This window comes from Phyllostomus hastatus, unplaced genomic scaffold (assembly GCF_019186645.2).
Source record: "Phyllostomus hastatus isolate PE091 unplaced genomic scaffold, TTU_PhHast_1.1 phas_contig_34, whole genome shotgun sequence".
NCBI classification, from domain to species: Eukaryota; Metazoa; Chordata; class Mammalia; order Chiroptera; family Phyllostomidae; genus Phyllostomus; species Phyllostomus hastatus.
In genome coordinates, this window is record NW_025333857.1 from 66,508,632 (window position 1) to 66,527,590 (window position 18,959).

General features: G+C 41.0%; 1 protein-coding gene across 2 annotated transcripts in view; it reads right to left on the bottom strand.

The window, feature by feature from the left end:
- The window catches only part of C5 (complement C5), a 90,674-nt gene that overhangs the window by 20,917 nt on the left and 50,798 nt on the right, over window positions 1-18,959 (bottom strand). For both annotated transcript variants that reach the window (XM_045840627.1, XM_045840626.1), the window contains exons 23-29: window positions 14,934-15,023; window positions 13,641-13,853; window positions 13,108-13,183; window positions 7,573-7,732; window positions 5,793-5,888; window positions 3,898-4,069; window positions 601-806 (exon numbers count right to left, since the gene is read on the bottom strand). In XM_045840627.1, coding sequence (XP_045696583.1) covers window positions 601-806; window positions 3,898-4,069; window positions 5,793-5,888; window positions 7,573-7,732; window positions 13,108-13,183; window positions 13,641-13,853; window positions 14,934-15,023 — 1,013 coding nt within the window. The remainder of the gene's footprint in view (window positions 1-600; window positions 807-3,897; window positions 4,070-5,792; window positions 5,889-7,572; window positions 7,733-13,107; window positions 13,184-13,640; window positions 13,854-14,933; window positions 15,024-18,959) is intronic.

Sequence of the window (18,959 nt, forward strand, 5' to 3'; positions counted from 1 at the left end):
GAGCTCTACATTTTATATATATATATATTCATACACTCTGTCATTGTCCAAACATCCAGGGAATAGGGAAGATATTAACATTTGAACTAAACTTGAATATAGGTGTATTTTACATACCTACATAGTGATAATGTAAAATACATGCATGAGTTGTAATGTGAAATACCATACATCAAAAGAGTTTACACTGGTAGATAAACATGTAACAATCAGTATTTCTCTCACTTTTTATCTTTCTTGGGGGAGGAAATGTCAGTATCTTTGTCTACAAGGCAGCCACTGTTTATCACATAGGGTGTAACATAATTGCTGATAAACTTATTAGGGACTCGTGGTCACTAGGGTCATAGAGGAAGAGCTGGACTCAGAGTCAGGAGAACTGAGTTTTGAGTCTGACTTGGCCACTAACTCCAAGAATGAACCTCTCAGGGTTGTTCTGCTCCTCTGTCTTAGAAAGGTGTCAATGCAGGTAAACTCTAAGAGTCCTTTGATGCTAGTCACTTATTGTTGCCTATAGCATGCAAGAATGAGTATGGAATGTGTGGTGAGCGAGGCAGCAAGTATGTTTCAGGAGGACGAAACAAGACAAAGAAACATTACCTGGGTTGAATAAAAGCCACCTCCATACCTCTGCTCTTCAGATAGCCATCTGATGACTGGGTTCACATAACTCATATCTTTCAAGTTCAGAAAGGTGAGTAAAGCATAGGAAGTGGTTTCCACCATGTGTGCTGTACTTGTGTTAGGTACAGGGCTTTCTTCCTCTTGAAGATCCTCTTTCCAAAAACGATAAGTGGGTGAACTACCTGAACATCAACAAATCACGCTGATTAATATGATTAAAAATGTGAATTGACACAGCAATTCTAGCAGTTTCTTTCGATACAGGCCTTCTGGTTTTCACAAGTTTCTTATCCTTTTGTAAGAACTTTCTCAAGGTGACCAATACAAAACAAGATCCCTTCATACAGCGCTCTTTGCCTTATTTAAAAAGGTTGATGTGGAATGTCCACAACTTTTGGTAGCAGAGGACAGTTCTGAGACTCAATTTCCATTGGGGGAGGGTTTTCCCCCACACCAACAAACAATTCTCAGACACCTCCAGGGTGTCAGAGATTTCAACTCAATTTTCACCCTATCCACCCAGAAATAGTATCAGATTCAACAGGTTAGGAGTTCAGTAGTACAAGATGTTCTCCCCCCACGCTCCTACTTCAGATGCTAATCCCAAAGCCAGGTTGTTAACTGTACTTCAGAGTAACTGCTTATAAATCGGAGGTTCCAAAGACCCTCCTCCTCAGGTTTGATTAATTTGCTAGAGCAGCTTACAGAACTCAGAGAGGCATTTTACTTACTAGCTTATTACCAGCTTATTATACAAGGATATAACTCAGGAATGAGCAGACAAGAGAGATGCACAGGGCAAGGCATAAGGAAAGGGTGCAGAGCTTCCACGCCTTCTCCAGGTGCACCACTTTGCCTGAATCTCCATGTGTTCCAACCTGGAATCCCTTTGTATCTTGTACTTTTGGGTTTTTATGGAGGCTTCAATTACACAGTCACGACTGATCAAATCATTGGACACTGATGACTAATTTAACCTCTCCAGGGGTGTCCAACCCGTGGCCCAGGGGCTGCATGTGGCCCAGGATGACTATGACTGCGGCCTGACACAAAATTGTAAATTGACTTAAAACCTTTTTTTGCTCATCAGATTTCATTAGTGTTTGCGCATTTAATGTGTGGCCCAAGACCACTCTTCTTCTCCCAGTGTGGCCCAGAGACGCCAAAGGTTGGACACCCCTGCCAGCCGCTCTCCCCTTCCTGGTGGGTGTGGGTGGGCAGGTACTGAAAGTTCTCATCACTCATCATGTGGTGGGTTCCCCAGGCAACCAGCCCCATCCTGAGGTTACCAGAGGACTTTCCAAAAGTCATCTCATTAACAAGACACCTTTGCCACTTTCAGCACTTTGGAAATTTCTGGCAGAAAAAGATCTACATTCTGGAAATTGTGAGATCACACCCAAAGCCTTCATTCAGTCTTCTGTTATTTGCTCCCAATTTAAAGCATTAAAGATAATTTCATATAAGCAGCACTTTTAATAAATTAGGTTCTAAATTATATTTGTTTGTTATTGTTCTAGTAATTTAAGCCTGTAACCTCAAATCCTTTGTTAAATTATTTTTTAAAAAACCAGTAAAGCATATTTAGAAATAATTAAAAAAATTTTTAAAAGATCTTTATTTATGTTTAGAGAGGGGAATAGAAAGAGCAAGAGAGGGAGAAAAATATCACCCGTCCTCTACTGGGGACCTGGCCTGCAACCTATGCATGTGCCCTGCCTGGGAATCGAACCAGTGACCCTTTGGTTCTCAATCCACTGAGCCACACCAGCCAGGGCTAAAAATCCTTTTTGAAGATTAGTGAAAATGTGTCTGCCTAAAATTCAGGATTGCATTATTTGCATGACTTTGGACAAGATGTTTTCCTTTCCTCTTGGAGACTCAGGTTTGCTGTATTTAGAATGAAATATTTGTTTTTTAAAGATACTTCCAGCTTAAACATTATCTGAATTAAGCTCTGCTCTAGCTCTTAAATTTTATAATTTTATGATCCATATCTTATAATAATCAAGACATTTCTTTTGTGTTAGTGTAAGTATTATATAAGTGGTTTTGAGATATATGTTAAGATTCTGTCATTTTTAAATGATGACAGAAGTCAAATTTTGTAGATGGAGATAAACTTCATGTAAGATTTATTAAACTTTTTGAAAACCTCACCCAAGAGAGGGCTAAGAAGTGCCCAACCACACCCGTGCTGACATAGGCACATTAGCCAATGCCCACTGCTACTCTCTCTTTCTTTATTTTTCACCTTTAGTCTTCAAAATGAAATATATATCTTTATAGCCAACCTGGTACAATATAGCCAAGTTATGCACTCTTCTGCTCAAAATCCTCCAATGCCTCCCCTTCTTACTTAAAGTGGAAATTAAAGTTCTAGGGCCCACTGTTCCCCACGGCACCTTGATGTGAATGAGACACAGGCACTCCTTGCTCAGGGTGGAAGCAAACCCAGACCGTGGTGCCTGGCCGAGGAAGTGGAGCACAGGCTGGATTTCAGCCTCAATTCATTGGCTTGCTTGAGTGCCTTGCACATCGCACGACTGTATACAGGAGTCCTGCAGAGCTCCTGTGATGACCTCCAAGTCCCTAGAAGACTGCTTCACCCTTCCCTTCCCTGACCTCACTTTCTACCCCTCATCTCACTCCCCTCCAGCCACACTGGCCTCCTTGCCATTCTTGGGGTACCAGGCAGGCTCCTGCCTCAGGGTATATGCACATGCTGTACCTCCACCAGACATGTCCTTCTAGGCTTCGTCACCTCACCTCCTCAGCTTTCAACTCAAATACCATCTTCTCAGTGAGGCTTAAGCCTGATCACCCTATCAAAAGTTACAACCCATTACTTTGCCCTGTCTCCCTTCCCTGCTTGATTTTTCTTCACGTAAGCCATCATCAACCTATTCCCTAAATGCAGTACTTTACTTATTTGTCATATCTGTTTGTCCTTAAGTAGAATGTAAGTTTTATGAGGGTCTGGATTTTGTTGTTGTTGTTTCTGTCGCTTTATCCCCAGACCCTAAAATAGTGCCTGGTACATAGGAGGTACTTGATACATATTTATCAGATTCAGGAATGAATGAATATATGTTGAATAAATGAATAAATAAATGAATAATGGCACTTACTGCATTGCACTGTGATGGTTTGTGCCTTGAGGCCAGGGGCTGTGGCTTATTCAACTTTGCATGCCACTACCTACTTCTCAGAACGAGCAGACTCTACATACTTAGTAAATGTTTGCTGAAGAATATATGGAACAACACATACCTTTAACCAAAGCTTTCTTCTTCAGGGCTGAGACAATGGAACGAAACTGTGAGTGACTTCTATCTCCCAGGGAAAGAGCATAAGCAGCAATGGCCAGTGTAAAGGTGCTCTGGGCTGAGAGGGCATTTTCAAGCAGAAAGGTGTCGGCTTTACTTAGAGCTGTGCTGATTTTCTGGAAATAAGGGCAGAAGATACCTAAGTTTCTTTAGGCAGCACCAGCCTATCAACTAATGTGAACTACCCCTAGAAGGCACCATGCTGGGGTAGGTAAGAGATAAAGGGTGGAAAGAGAAGTGACCTAATGGAAATGGATGGTGTCTGGCTGAAGCAAATCCTTCTGGGAGAAGGAGCAGAGCATAATCACAGGAGCGAAAAAGAGGTTGTCCAAATTGGGTCAAGCTCTTTGCCCCTGAATTCTCTCCTCCCTCTGGAGGTTTTTCCCTTTAGTTTCTACTTCCCAAGTCAGACCTAGCCTCTGGGAAGACAAAGTCCTGAGTACAGACCCAGCTTCCAGCATTCTTCCTCAGCATAACAGACAGATTCACATTTTCAAAAAGGAATTTTACTAAGTAAAACCATACCCAGCAGAAAAAAGAGCCAAGCTGCCAAAGTATTTTTTGATGCTAAGGATTCCTGGAAAAATAGTCTCTACCCCTTTGTCCTGAGACAACTGAAATAGTTATTTTGAGTAAGTGGTTACAAGAAGGTGTGGTGCGGGGCCACCGACATCTGGCCTGGCTCCTCCTCTGCCAGCTCCGTCTGTGTCTCACTCATGCCCTGCTCAGCGTCAGCTGGTCCTCTAGGCCCCCGGGAACTGGTTCTCATCGATTGTTTTGTCTTGTTAAGTATACATAAAAATTCTCTTGAAGCAAACTAAAAACATTATTTTGTTTTATGGTTCAAGTCCTACAAATCCCCTTGGGTTTTTCTTTTCTTTTTTAAGTATATTTTATTGATTATGCTGTTGCAGTTGTCCTAATTTTCTTTTCCATTCACCCCGCTCTGGCTGGTACCCCCTGCCTTCTAGCAACCCCTCTCCACCCCCGACTTAGTTCATGTCCATGGGTCGTGCGTGTAAGTCCTTTGGCTTCTCCCTTCCCTATACTATTCTTAACATCCACTGTCTATTTCGTTCCTACCAATCATGCTTCTTGATCCCTGCACCATTTCCCCCTTTTTCCCCCTCTCCTTCCCAACTGATAAACCTCCAAAGGATCCCCATATCTATGATTCTGTTCCTGTTCTGGTTGTCTGTGTAGTTTGTTGGTGTTTTTGTTTTTATTTTTTAGATTCAGTTATTAATAATTTTGAGTTTGTCGCCACCCTTGGGTTTTTCATCTCCATTCCGCATGCTGTTTTGAAGGACTTATCTAATTTACTTCTGATTTGTAGGCAGGAGTGTTTAACCTCAGCTCAGGGACCTGTCTCTTCCCAGAGCACAGTTTCAGCTCTATTATGCCTTAGAATCTTTTATGCTGATTCACTCAGGTGAATTCTCTCCTTTCTCCCCTCAGCTTCCAAGCAAATGAAACAGTACAACCCAAATAAGCAAGCATGCTGTTGTGTATTATCAGTAGTTCCGTGACATAGAGCGCTTCAACTATAATACGAGTTGTACACAGATCATCAGATTGGGCAGAGACAAGAGAAGGAAGCCGGGGATGCTGGCTCATTCCCTCATCACACTCAGAAGTTACCAGTTCTAGTTCCAGTGCTATAATTCAGTAGCCTGTAAAACTGAACAATTAAATTCACCTGACTATAGGCCTCAGTTTTCTCAACCGTTGAGTGGGTTGGATTAGGTGGTCTCTAATCTACCATCATTCTTATTCTGGAGTTATTTTCAAGGTGCAGAAATAGATGATGGGTACTGGAGAAAGAAAACTCTTACTTACCATCAGTGGGCATATATCATAAGCCTTTCTAATTCCAATCACAGCAAAGGCTGTAAGATATAAGGCATTCTCTTGGGCTTCAGTAGATGAGGTACCCTAGAAATAATGATAAAGGAGAGTGAAATGGTGTCTTTAAAGTGAAATGACCTGGTTCTAATCTCCATTTTGAGCTTAATATCCCTGTCTCCCTCTATACATTCCAGTTGGATTGTTTGCCATTTCTCAGTAAACTCTGGATCTTTCTTTCTTTGTGCTTTCACATGCCCTTCTCTCCCTTACCGCTCCACCTTGAAGCTCCACTTCACACCCCTTCACCACATTCAAATTCTCCTCCTCCTTCAAGACACTGTTAAATGTATAAAGCAGTATTCTGTCACTATTCTCCCACATTTTTTTCCTCTTGGGGCAGTGACATTCCAATGCAATGCTTTTAAGACCTTCCATGAAGTGACCTCTAGTACTTCTCCAGTGTTATTTCAAGTCACTCACCCCCTTGCTCTCTTGGTCCCATCTCTTTGAAAGAACCACCCTCTCTCCCCACTTCAAAAATGCCACGCATGCTCTTGGCTCCACTTGGAACACTTTTCCTGACCCCCTCTTACCTAGCTCCCAAAAGCTTAGAAACTTATTTTTTTAACTCCTCCAATCTAGGTTAGATCCCCTGCTTTCAATAAAATGATATTTCCCTTTTCTTAACATGTATCACAAACTTGAAATCACCTATTCAATATCTCTGTTAAATCATAAGCTCTGTGGCCACAGTGACCACACCTGTTTTGTTCACTGTTGTGTCCCTACCATGTAGTACTTAGTACACATTCAATTAATATTTATTGAAGAAATGAATGAACACACACACTTATGTCTAGATTGGAGTCACTAGTATTTTTACTCCATTTCTCTACTAGTGTGTGAGCTCCTTAGTGGCAGGGATACTGTCTGGTCCATCCTTCCTACTTTTTCTCCCCCAGGCTGCCCAAAATAGGCTCTTGCATGTATTAGGTGCTCAGTGAATGGTTGTTGAATGAATGTAGATGGATGGATGGATGGGTGGGTGGACATCTTAAGGAAAAAAATCATTGTGGCATTTTACTCTTCAAATGTTGTTGTCAGTTGGACCCATATCTCATGGGAGTCCTGATCTGCTATTGGTCCAACAGGGGACCATTATGAGACTCCTGTTAGCCAGGGAGTTCCTTATGTCTGATATTAAAAAGATTGGATTGGGGCAGGCAAAACAACAACAACAAAATTGTTGAATCTTTAAAACAAATTAAGGAGCAAAATATATTAGAGCAATATTGAAATTACTTTGTATATCAAGCATATACATAGATTCTAATCTCAAACAACACTTTGTCACACCTTGCAATAAATTGACCCCCCAATCTCTCTTTCCAACAGAGCATAAATAGGGTCCCTTCCATCTTTCACGACACCTTGCCGCCTTAACCTGTAAGAAGGCTCTGAACTTCAGGTACAGATTCTATACCAAGGGTACATGGACAGATTAGTGCATTTTACCCATTCTGAGGTCTCTAGCACTTGCTGCCTAGGAACCATCAATGCCTGTTATAGCAGATACCACTTATCTGACCTATAATAGTCTGAAAGCAGTATGAGAAGGCCACTCAAATTCTTTGCCTGTATACAAGAGGATTTTCTTACAGGATTATGTGTATTATTTATCTTTTCTTCTTCATCCTCCTAAAATAGGATGAGAACAAAACTCAAACTTGTGAGTAAAACTATTGCTAACCTGTACATTTGGTTTCCTTACCCGTAATTTTAGTGCTCGATAATTGGAATGTTTCTTGAAAGATCCACTTGATAGCTGACAATTCTCAATCAGCCATGTTAAAGAATTACAAATTGAATTTTGGTTCTGAGGTACATAGTTATGTACTTGTCCCAGTACTCTTAAAACAAAAGCTGTTAACCTTTAAGACAAAATCAGATAAATAAATATTTAGACATGGAATCCCTTTTGGCTTTCCATTTACAGTATGTTTTAGTTAATACAATGCTTATTTTTTAAATATGTTGATTGATTTTGAGAGAGAGAGAAGAAGGAGGTGGGGAGAGAGAGAGAAACACTCATTTGTTGTTCTGCTTATTCATGCATTCATTGGGTGATTCTTATATGTGCCCTGACCAGGGATTGAACCCACAATCTTGGCATATCAGGACCACGCTTTAACGAAGAGCTACCCAGCCAGGGCCAGTGTTTATTCTTTAAAAGACAATACTTTAAAACATGCAATTTCAAAAAAAGTTGTCGCTATTTTACAAAAGAAGGGAAGATTTTAGGAAGATCTCCAAAGACATTCGGTCAACAAATGTGAACTACACATCTTCTGTGATTGCAACATTGTTCGCCTGCACACAAGCTAAAAGTAGATGCCTGATGATAAAAAGAATGTACTGTCTAAAATTAAAGACAATAGTGGTGAAAATGCATAGTATTGAGTCAGGGCACTGATCCATGAACCTGAGATGTGGAAGAGCAAACTCATGCAATTCTAGATTGTAAAATTTGTACAAGTTATCTAATCTAAATCCCTGTCTGAGGCCTGAACGCCCTTCCCCAAAATCGGTGAGAGTGTTGATCCTCTTCCGCTTAAACTATGCCATTAATTCAGGACTTGCCACCTCATAAGGAAGCTTTAATTATCATAATTACTCAGTCAAAAAGCAATTTAAGTCTTTACTAATATCTCTCAAACAGTATCAGAGAGGATCTAATTCACAACCTCCACAATGCCGTTTACACCCTCATTCCTCTCCTCTGGTGTCCTCATTCACTCAGCTGCCCTAGATCTGGCCCTTCTTCAGCTCCTCAGATGCCTTTGAGATACTTGACTCCCTCCGTCACGTAAAAATTTTGTTTTCATTTTCCTTTTTAAAATTAATGGTATTTATTCATTGTATATTTTTGCATTCCCCCCCCCCACCATTTTTTAAAAAGTACTGAGGTACAAGTCATTTTTTTTTCTATGCATATGTTTCTCTTTAGGAACTTGTGGAATTGGGTCTAGGACAGTACACAAGTGTTTCTATGTTCTGGTTGCAACACCATCCACTGAGTTTTGCCTAGAACTCTCAAGAAGCTCTGGGTGTTTCCTGAGACTATTACATCTTCCCGTGGGGATTCTGTTCTCTAGGCATTTAGTTCCCAGCTCCTGTTGTGGTGGTTTCCAGTCTGGATCAATACCCACCCATTGTATCCACATAGTTACCTTCTAGTTGGCATGCTGTAGGGATTTACATGTCTTTTAAAATGTGCTATCCACACAAGGTTAGACTCACTTTTAAGGTACAATCTGTGAGACTTGGTGACTGATTGGATATAAAGCCAAAAAAAAAAGGCGGGGAGGAGTCAAATCAGGGTTAAAGTACAGAGCATTGCTGTATACTGAATAAGGAACCAGAGAAACAAAAGAATGAATTTGGTATGATTGGGTTTGAAGGGCCTTTGGCTCCCCCACCCCAGAAATGTGGATCTGGAGCTTAAGAAAGAAGTTAAATCTTGAGATATTGCTTAGGGAATCATCTGCATAGAAGTTATGAAAGTCATGGGCAAAGGTGAGATTGTACAAGGAGAGATTACAGAAGATAAAAGGGTCCAGGATGAAATCCAGAGGCCTCTTAATAGTTAAAGGGCATAATCTAAAAGTCAATTACTCTAGGTCATACATTCTTTAAAAGTGCTTCATATTGTAGAACCCACAAAGCCATGGCATACCATGCTTTTAGTAAATGTTTTGGCAAAGTGTGACAGTATTTTTTAATTGATTATGCTATTACAGTTGTCCCGTTTTTCCCCCTTCACTCCCCTCTGCCCTGCACACACCCCCACATCCCCTCCCCCCTTAGTTCCTGTCCATGGGTCGTACATGTAAGTTATTTGGCTTCTACATGTCCTATACTATTCTTGCCCTCCCCCTTTCTATTTTTTACCTACCATCTATGATACTTATTCTCTGTACCTTTCCCCCCTTTCTCCCCCTCCCACTCCCCTGTTGATAACCCTCCATGTGATGTCCATTTCTGTGTGTTTCTGTTCTTGTTCTAGTCATTTGCTTAGTTTGTTTTTGTTTTTGTTTTTGTTTTAGGTGTGGTTGTTAATGATTGAATGATTGAATGATGTGAATTTGCTGTCATTTTACTGTTCATATTTTTTATCTTCTTTTTCTTAGATAAATCCCTTTAACATTTCATATAATAAGGGCTTGGTGATGATGAACTCCTTGAACTTGACCTTATCTGAGAAGCACTTTATCTGCCCTTCCATTCTAAATGAAAGCTGTGCTGGATAGAACAATCTTGGATGTACGTCCTTGCCTTTCATGACTTGGAATACTTTCCAGCCCCTTCTTGCCTGTAAGGTCTCTTTTGAGGAATCACCTGACAGTCTGATGGGAACTCCTTTGTAGGCAACTGTCTCCTTATCTCTTGCTGCTTCTAAGATTCTCTCCTTAATTTTAATCTTGGGTAATGTAATTATGCTGTGCCCTGGTGTGTTCCTCCTTGGGTCCAACTTCTTTGGGACTCTCTGAGCTTCCTGGACTTCCTGGAAGTCTATTTCCTTTGCCAGATTGGGGAAGTTCTCCTTCATTATTTCAGATAACTTTCAGATAACTTCCAGAAAATTTTCCACTTGTTGCTCTTCCTCTTCTCCTTCTGGTACCCCTATAATTCAGATGTTGGAATGTTTAAAGATGCCCTGGAGGTTCCTAAGCCTCTCCTCGTTTTTTTTTAAATTCTTTTTTCTTCATTCTTTCCTGGTTGGATATTTCTTTCTTCCTTTTGGTCCGCACCATTGATTTGAGTCCCAGTTTCCTTCCCATCACTATTGGTTCCCTATACATTTTCCTTTATTTCACATAGCATAGCCTTCATTTTTTCATCTAATTTGCAACCCAATTCAGCCAATTCTGTGAGCATCCTGATTACCAGTGTTTTGAACTGCGCATCTGATAGGTTGACTATCTCTTTGTCACTTAGTTGTATTTTTTTCTGGAGCTTTGATCTGCTCTTTCATTTGGGCCATTTTTTTGTTTTGTTTTAACGTGCCTGTTACATAGTGAGGGGTGGAGCCTTGGGTGTTCACCAGGGCAGGGTAGACCACATCACTGGATTGTGATGCAGTATGTGGGAAAGGGGTCCAAGGGGGAACAATGGCACTTGGTCCGCTCTCTGCTAGATTTCAGTCACTTCCTCCACTTCCCACAAGCAAACTGGGCCCTTCTGGTGCAGATTCCCATGTGGGTGGGTTTGTGTTCATTCTAGGACCCTGTGGGTCTCTCCAAAGAATTCTCCTGTGAGGCTAGGAGTTTCTCCCACTGCTGCCTCAACCCCCACAGGTGTTTTCAATTTGTGTTTTGAGGCTTTATTTCATTGCGCTGGGGCGCTGGGTTGCGGGGTCTGTCTTGTTCCCTAGTTGTTTCTCCTGGTTTATCCGCACGTGAATGTGGGACCACCCAGTCTGCAATCTGCCGCTTCGCCTGTCCCCCCACTGCTGCCTTGCTGGCTAGCTGCAGCCTTGCGGGCCCTGTTCCACAATCCACCACCTCGCTGGGTCCGCCAGCTGCCACCTTGCTGTGAGTCCTCTCTGCCCAGCTGCCCATCTCCGCCCCTCCTACTGGTCAGGATGAATATGTCTTCTTTAACTCCTTGGTTGTTGGACTTCCATACAGTTGAATTTTCTGTCATACAGTTCTGGTTGTTTTTTGTTTTCAAATTGTTGTTGTCCTTCTTTTGGTTGTGCTAGGAGGCACAGTGTGTCTACCTACGCCTCCATCTTGGCTGGAAGTCCAGTATATTTTGAAAATAGATTCCTGTATGGATTTAATGAATTCAGACTGTCTTTCCCTCAGAATCATCAGAATTATGGAAGTTACTATGCTTCACTGAATAAGTACTTTTGAGCACCTACTGTGTGACAGGTATGTACCAGGTGCTAGGTATACTTTGAAACACCCATGTAGAGCTTACAAAGTAGTGGCTGTCTGACAGACAATAAGTGAGATAAGTAAGAATATTAGTAATAGAGGACAGGGGGGTTGGGAGGCTGGGTGAAATAGGTGAAAGGGTTAAGCAAAAAATAAAAACTCATAGACATAGCCAACTATGGTGATTACCAGAGGGAAAGGGGGGTGGGGACAGGTAGAAGAAGGTAAAGGGGGATAAATGTTGACAGAAGGAGAGTTAACTTTGGATTAGGAACATACAATATGATATAGAGATGATATATTATAAAATTGTACACTTGAAACCTATGTTATTTTATTAACTAATATCATCCCAGCAAATTCAATTAAAAGAAGATTAGCCCTGACCAGGTAGCTAAATTGGTTACAGCATTGTCCCGATGTGTCAAGGTTGTGGGTTCAATCTCTGGTCAAGGCACACATAAGAAGCAAGCAATGAATGCATAAACAAGTGAAACAACAAATGGAGGCTTCCCCCTCTTTTGCTCTCTTTCCCTCTCTTCCTCTCTCTTTCTCGAAAACTCAATAAGTAATTTTTTTAAATTAAAAAAATTTTAGTAATATATTCTAAGGAGAAAAGGAAAGTTGGGGAGAAGGAAATAAAGTGTTGGGATGGGAATGGGGTATGATTTAGATAGAATGATTAGCAGAGGCCTCACTGAGAAGCTGACTTTCAGAAAAGACATGAGGGAGGTAAAGAAGAAAGCCATGCTGATACCTGGGGGAAGCATTCCAGATAGAGGGAACAGTCAATGCAAAGGCCCTGAGTTTGGAAGCATGATTAGTGTGTTTGATGAACAGCAGGGAGGCCACTGGGGTTGGAGTGGAATGAAAGAGAGTAGAAGAGAATGCAGACGGAGAGGTGAGGTGGGGCCAAACCATGGAGGGCCTTGTAGGTCATAGTAAGAACTTTGTTTTTTGTCCTGGTGAGATGGAAAGCTCCTGAATCATTTCAAATGGCATGAACTAACTTTAATGAGGTCATTTTAGATGCTATGCAGCACAGATTGAAGAGAGGCAAGAGCTGAAGCCAAAAACCTGTGGAGGCTAGTGCAATAATCCAGGTCAGAGAATAGAGTGGCTTGGACCAGGATAGTACAGTGGAGTTGGTGAGAAGGAGTCAAATTCAGGATATATTTTGAAGGTGCAGCCAAAGGTATTTGCTGGATCAGATGTGGCTTGGAAGAGAAAGAAGTCAGTAAAGGGTGACTAGGCTTTTTTAGCCTGAGCAACTAGGTAAATAAAGTTTCCATAAAGGTTGTTATTCTTCAGTTAATTAATTGACTACTATATATAGAATGCAAGTCAAAGCTTCTACTTACCAAGTACTACCTTGTCCATTTTTCCACATGCTGTAAGAATACTCAGAATTTTGGTAGGACATGATGCTTATCACCCCTAAGAGGTACCAGAAAAAGAAGTACTTCAGTGACCTCCATTTCTACTCAAAGAGTGCTTTATTAGCCCCTGGTAGTGGTAAATTTCTCTTGGTTTTGGGCCGCAAGCGTATGCTGTATGTGTGGCCGACATTGAACTTCTCAAATGAAGTATATAAACCACTTAAATTGGGAACTACCAAGTAAGACCTTCTGAGCTCACTCAAGAAGGAAGGAAGTGCTCTGCAGATCTGGAATGCAGGTGTCTTGACTCTTGTCCAGGCGTTTTAGTAAGTGAAGCCAAAACGCAACAGCAGATAGTATTTACTCACATAGTGAAGTCTGCCTTATGTTTTTTGCTGAAATACTTTCACAGGTAAGCTTTTGTATAACTCATAACAACATAAATATTAGTTGAATTAAACTATTTAAGAAACACAAAATTTTTATGTACAATAAGCAAAGTAGATTTTTTTTACCTTCTTTTAATTTTTTCTTCAGGTACTCTTTTTCAGTTAATGGATTAGGGAATAAATTGTTCCAGTGATTTCCCGCCTCCAGGTAGTGATAAACATAGAATACTGGGACAATGCTCATCAACTCCGCCTCTGCGTTCCCCTTGGGAAGGTGGGTAAGGATATCAATGCCTTCCCGACTCAGAACTGCAGACATGATCTCACCCATAAACATTCCTGAAACGCGCACACAAAATTCAAAGTAGACACAATCAATTTCTATGAATTTGTAAGTAACAGTATATTTTAAATAGTGGTAAGAGCAAGCATCCTTATTCTTTCACTTTTATCTAGGCAGTTGAATTACTTTTCAGTACTGGGGAGAAAAAATAAAAAGGTCTGGTTAGGAAGCTAAATTTAAAAGAAATACCAAAAGTGGGCTTAAAACTACCACTGTTATATGGTGGTAAACTGGTGTGATACAGTGGGCGGATTACTACATAGAGAACATGGCAAATTAGTTGCCATTCAACCTGATAGTGTTAGACGTTGTAAATGGTATTAATCAGTCTCTTCCGCAAAGCAAAGCAAAGCAAAGCAAAGCAAAGCAAAGCAAAGCAAAGCAAAGCAAAGCAAATCTTCTGAACTGTGAACACCCTGTGAGTGCTGTGAGGGCCCTGCCCATGATACACGGTGCCACCCTGGGCAACCAGCACTCTTATATACACAACAAGGTTGCACATGATTGAAAAAGTCCTTTGCAGTACTAACATTCAGTGATTCTAAGATTTTTATCTGAGATAAAGTGTAATTAGGACTGTTGATCACTTTGATGATATGTCATTGAATCGTAAAGGCTGGAGATGGGGAAAAAACCACCAAAGACACCACTTTTACAGATGCATTGGAGGGAAGTTTAGCAGAGCAGTGCTGCTGTTTGGGGGGTAAGTTTAGCAGAGCAGTGCTGCTGTTTGGGGGCCATTTACAGTTCATAAAGAATTCTCTGGAACAGGCCTGGCCACCAAGATCATGGGACGTTCTTAGGTCCAGAAGCGGCTGCATCCCCATGGTAGAGACGTCTTTGGGCCAGTGACAGCCCCCACCCTCAACATGGAGAATAAAGCTCCATTTAAATCAGGCCAGTAGGAGAAGATAGTTGGAAAGTGGTTCAGGATTCAAAGGTGGGAGTAGGAGTCGGGTACTCCCAGAGGTAAATTTGTATATGCTATTGACTAGAGCAGAGGAGAAATAGAATATTTGATTTTTGTTTGAAGCACAAAGTGAAATGAGAAATAAAAGTGGCATTTGTTAATTTACCTTTTACACTCACAATCCTTTTGACTTTTGTTTTGGGAACCAAATCTAATGGTACCCTGTATGGGAACTCCTTTTGTCTGCTAGTGACACCTGAAATTTAAAAAAAAAAAAATTCTTAGACTTATACAGAGTTCTCGAGGGGAGGCTATTTGCAGATTATTTATAATATAGCTACCTCTAAGGATTTTTTAATACAAAACATTCTAATAACAATATTAAAATTTTGGAAGGAGGTTAAAATAATCAAGGATTTTTATCAAAGCCTAGGCTTATGTAATCTTTTGAAATAAAGCATTTAATTTGGTTGTAAGCTTCCTGGTCATTACAAGGGAGGAAACAAATAGGTTATATAAATCATATTCACCAGTAAAAGTAAGATTACTATTTTGTTCAAAGAAGAAATTGTTCTTAGAATTGAAATCTAAAAATAACATGTAATTTAAGGAAATATGAAGATTCGTTCCACTAGGAAACATGCCTGAAACTCTTTCCACCTCCTCTCCTTAGTCTTACTGAGACACTTTTTCTCCATGCACAATCACAGAATTTTAGCATACCAGTACCAGAGCATTTTTCTACTGTAACCAATGGTTTACTTCATAAAGAGTATAATATTTACCATTTTACTAATAGAATAGTAAGAACTCTGCGAAGTTCCTTAAATGCATTGTCACACTGGATCCTCACAACATCCCTGGATGTTAGGTCTATTATTTTTTTTATTTTAAAGATGAGGAAACTGAGTCTTAAAAACAAATTGCTCAAAGCCACAAAGCTACTACAGATGGATCTGTGATCTGAACTCCAGAAGTTTTACTGCTTAGCCCATAGTAGTCACCGCAAAGAGACTCTACCTCCTGTTGTCCTGCTCAGAAAGCTTTGTAAGGGCAGAAACCATCCCTTACTGAATGCTATAGTCCTAGCACTCAATACAGTCCCTGGCACATGGCAGATGCTTAAAAAAATAGTGACATTTTGCAATTTAAGGGACAAGTAATGTGACTTTGCAGAAGAGACAGGAACATTCCTCAGATAACTTCTTTCTTCACTAATCTTTTTTTTTTTTAAAGATTTTATTTATTTATTTTTAGAGAGGGAAGCGGGGGAGATAGAGAGAGAGAGACAGAGAAACTTCAATGTGCGGTTGCTGGGGGTTATGGCCTGCAACCCAGGCATGTACCCTGGCTGGGAATCGAACCTGGGACACTTTGGTTCCCAGCCCACGCTCAATCCACTGAGCTATGCCAGCCAGGACTCTTCACTAATCTTTGATAAGTGCTGAGGATATAATATTAAAATAAACTCAGTGGAGACATTTAAGAGGTTTAGTGATTGAAAAGAGCATGGAGTTCAGAAAGAGCTTACTCTGTATGTGACATTGGGCAAAATACTTAATCCTTCTATGCCTTGGATTGCTCATCAGTTAAACAGAGGTAACAGTATTTTCCTCAAAGGGGTTTTGTGAGAGTAAAAATAATATAACCCAAAAATCTGGTAAACAGTTCGTGAACTATATACGGTGCTTAATGATAGTTGGTTGTTTGAAATCATCTTAATTTGATCCTCCATCATTTTTTCCATCGATACCTGTTCTTGACTATTTCAGTTCTCACTATCAACTCTGCTACCAGATGGAAAAGGTACAGAAAACAAAGTTAAAACTAAAAGAAGTCAATTTTACTCCCTTGTCAGAGATGATGGCAAAACTCATCAAGACATCCCATATAAAGGTAGATGCCAAAGAGATTAAAACATTTAAAAGTTAAATCTGTAAAACCAATAAGATAAAATATATTTGTGAACTAATAATGTGGAGAGACTTCATAAAACTTACCCCCCAAATATAAAATAATAAAATTAAATTATAATGAATTTGACTGTATTAGAATAAAGGATTCCCGTTCAAAATCAAAACACACTGTGGATCATCACTGCATGAAGTAAACCAGAAGCAAAATCAACAAGAAATGGGTAAGAAAACTCAAATGGAAAATAGAAAAATTGTAAAAGATAGGACTAGGTAATGTATAGATGGGAAAGCCTAAATGGCTAACACAAATATGAAAAAATGTTTAAAGTCACTAGTAATCAGGACTTCTGCCCAAGATGGAGGCATAGGTGGATGTACTGTGCCTCCTTGCACACCCAAGATAGGGACGACAACAATTTAGAAACAGAATAACAACTAGAACTGACAGAAAATTGATCTGAATGGAAGTCGGACAACCAAGAAGTTGAAATTAGCCTGATCATCCAGACCGGCAGGAGGGGCAGAGTCGGGGAGCTGGGCGTGGGTCGCCACTCGGAGAGCCGAGAGCGTTGGGACCAGTGTGTAAGGCATCTGGGGGCACGTAAGGCATCCGAGGAGTGCAAGACGGCACCGGGTGGACCCTGAGTGAGCAACCAGCAATTGGCAGACTCCAGCCGAGGGGCGGCAACTGGTAGTCCCAGTGAGGCAGCGATTGTGAAGCAAGGCACTGTGCACAACCCAGGATCCCAGCACTGGGAAATAGAGCCTCAGGACACTGATTGAGGACACCTGTGGGAGTTGAGGTGCATGGAGAGACACCCAGCCTCACAGGAGAGGCCCTTGGAGGGTCCCACGGTGTGCACAAGCCCACCCACACGGGAATTGGCACCAGAGGGGACCAGTTTGCTTGGGGGAAGCAGCAGAAGGAACTGAGGTCCCAAGTAGAACAGAGCAAGAGCCATTGTTCCCTCTCGACCCTGCCCCCACATACAACGTCACAACCCAGCGACTGGGGTGCCCCGCCCTGGTGAACACCTAAGGCTCCTCCCCTTACCATAACAGGCATGAGCACACCAAAAAAAAAAAAAGAAAAAAAAGAAGAGAGAGAGAGAGAAAGAGAAAGAGAGAGATGGCTCAAACAGAAGACCAAATTAAAAGCCACAGAACCCATCGTTTTAAGCGACTAAGAGATAGCCAACCCATCAGATGCACAGTTCAAAACACTGGTGATCAGGAAGCTCACAGAATTGGTTGATTTTGGATTAGATGAACAAATGCAGGCTACAATAAGTGAAATGAAGAAAAATACACAGGGAACCAATAGTGATGGAATGAAAGCTGGGTCTCACATCAATGGAGTGGACCAGAAGGAAGATAGACACAACCACACAGAAAAGAATGAACAAATAAGAATTCAAAAAAATGAGGAGAGGCTTAGGAACCTCCGGGACATCTTTAAACGTTCGAACATCCGAATTATAGGGGTACCAGAAGGAGAAGAGGAAGAGCAACAAGTGGAAAAGTTATTTGAACAAATAATAAAGGAGAACTTCCCCATTCTGGCAAAGGAAATGGACTTCCAGGAAGTCCAGGAAGTCAGAGAGTCCCAAAGAAGTTGGACCCAAGGAGGAACACATCAAGGCACATCATAATTACATTACCCAAGGTAAAAATGAAGGAGAGAATTCTAGAAGCAGCAAGAGATAAGGAGGCAGTTACCTACAAAGGAGTTCCCATCAGGCTGTCAGCTGATTTCTCAAAAGAGACCTTGCAGGCAAGAAGGGGCTGGAAAGAAGTATTCCAAGTTATGTAAGGCAAGGACCTCCATCCAAGATTGCTCTATCCAGCAAAGCTTTCATTTAGAATGGAAGGGCAGATAAAGTGCTTCTCAGATAAGGTCAAATTCAAGGAGTTCATCATCACCAAGCCCTTATTTTATGAAATGGTAAAGGGACTTATCTAAGAAAAAGAAGATTAAAAAAAACATGTATAGTAAAAGGACAGCAAACTCACAATTATTAACAACCACACCTAAAACAAAACCAAAAGAAACTAAGCAAACAACTAGAACAGGAAGAGAACCACAGAAATGGAGATCACATGGAGGGTTAGCAACAAGGGAGTGGAAGAAGGAGAGAAGGGGAAAAAGGTATGGAGAATAAGTAGCATAGATGGTAGGTAGAAAATAGACGGGGAGAGCAAGAATAGTATGGGAAATGTAGGCACTAAAGAACTTATGACCCATGGACATGAACTAAGTGGGGGGAATGTGGGTG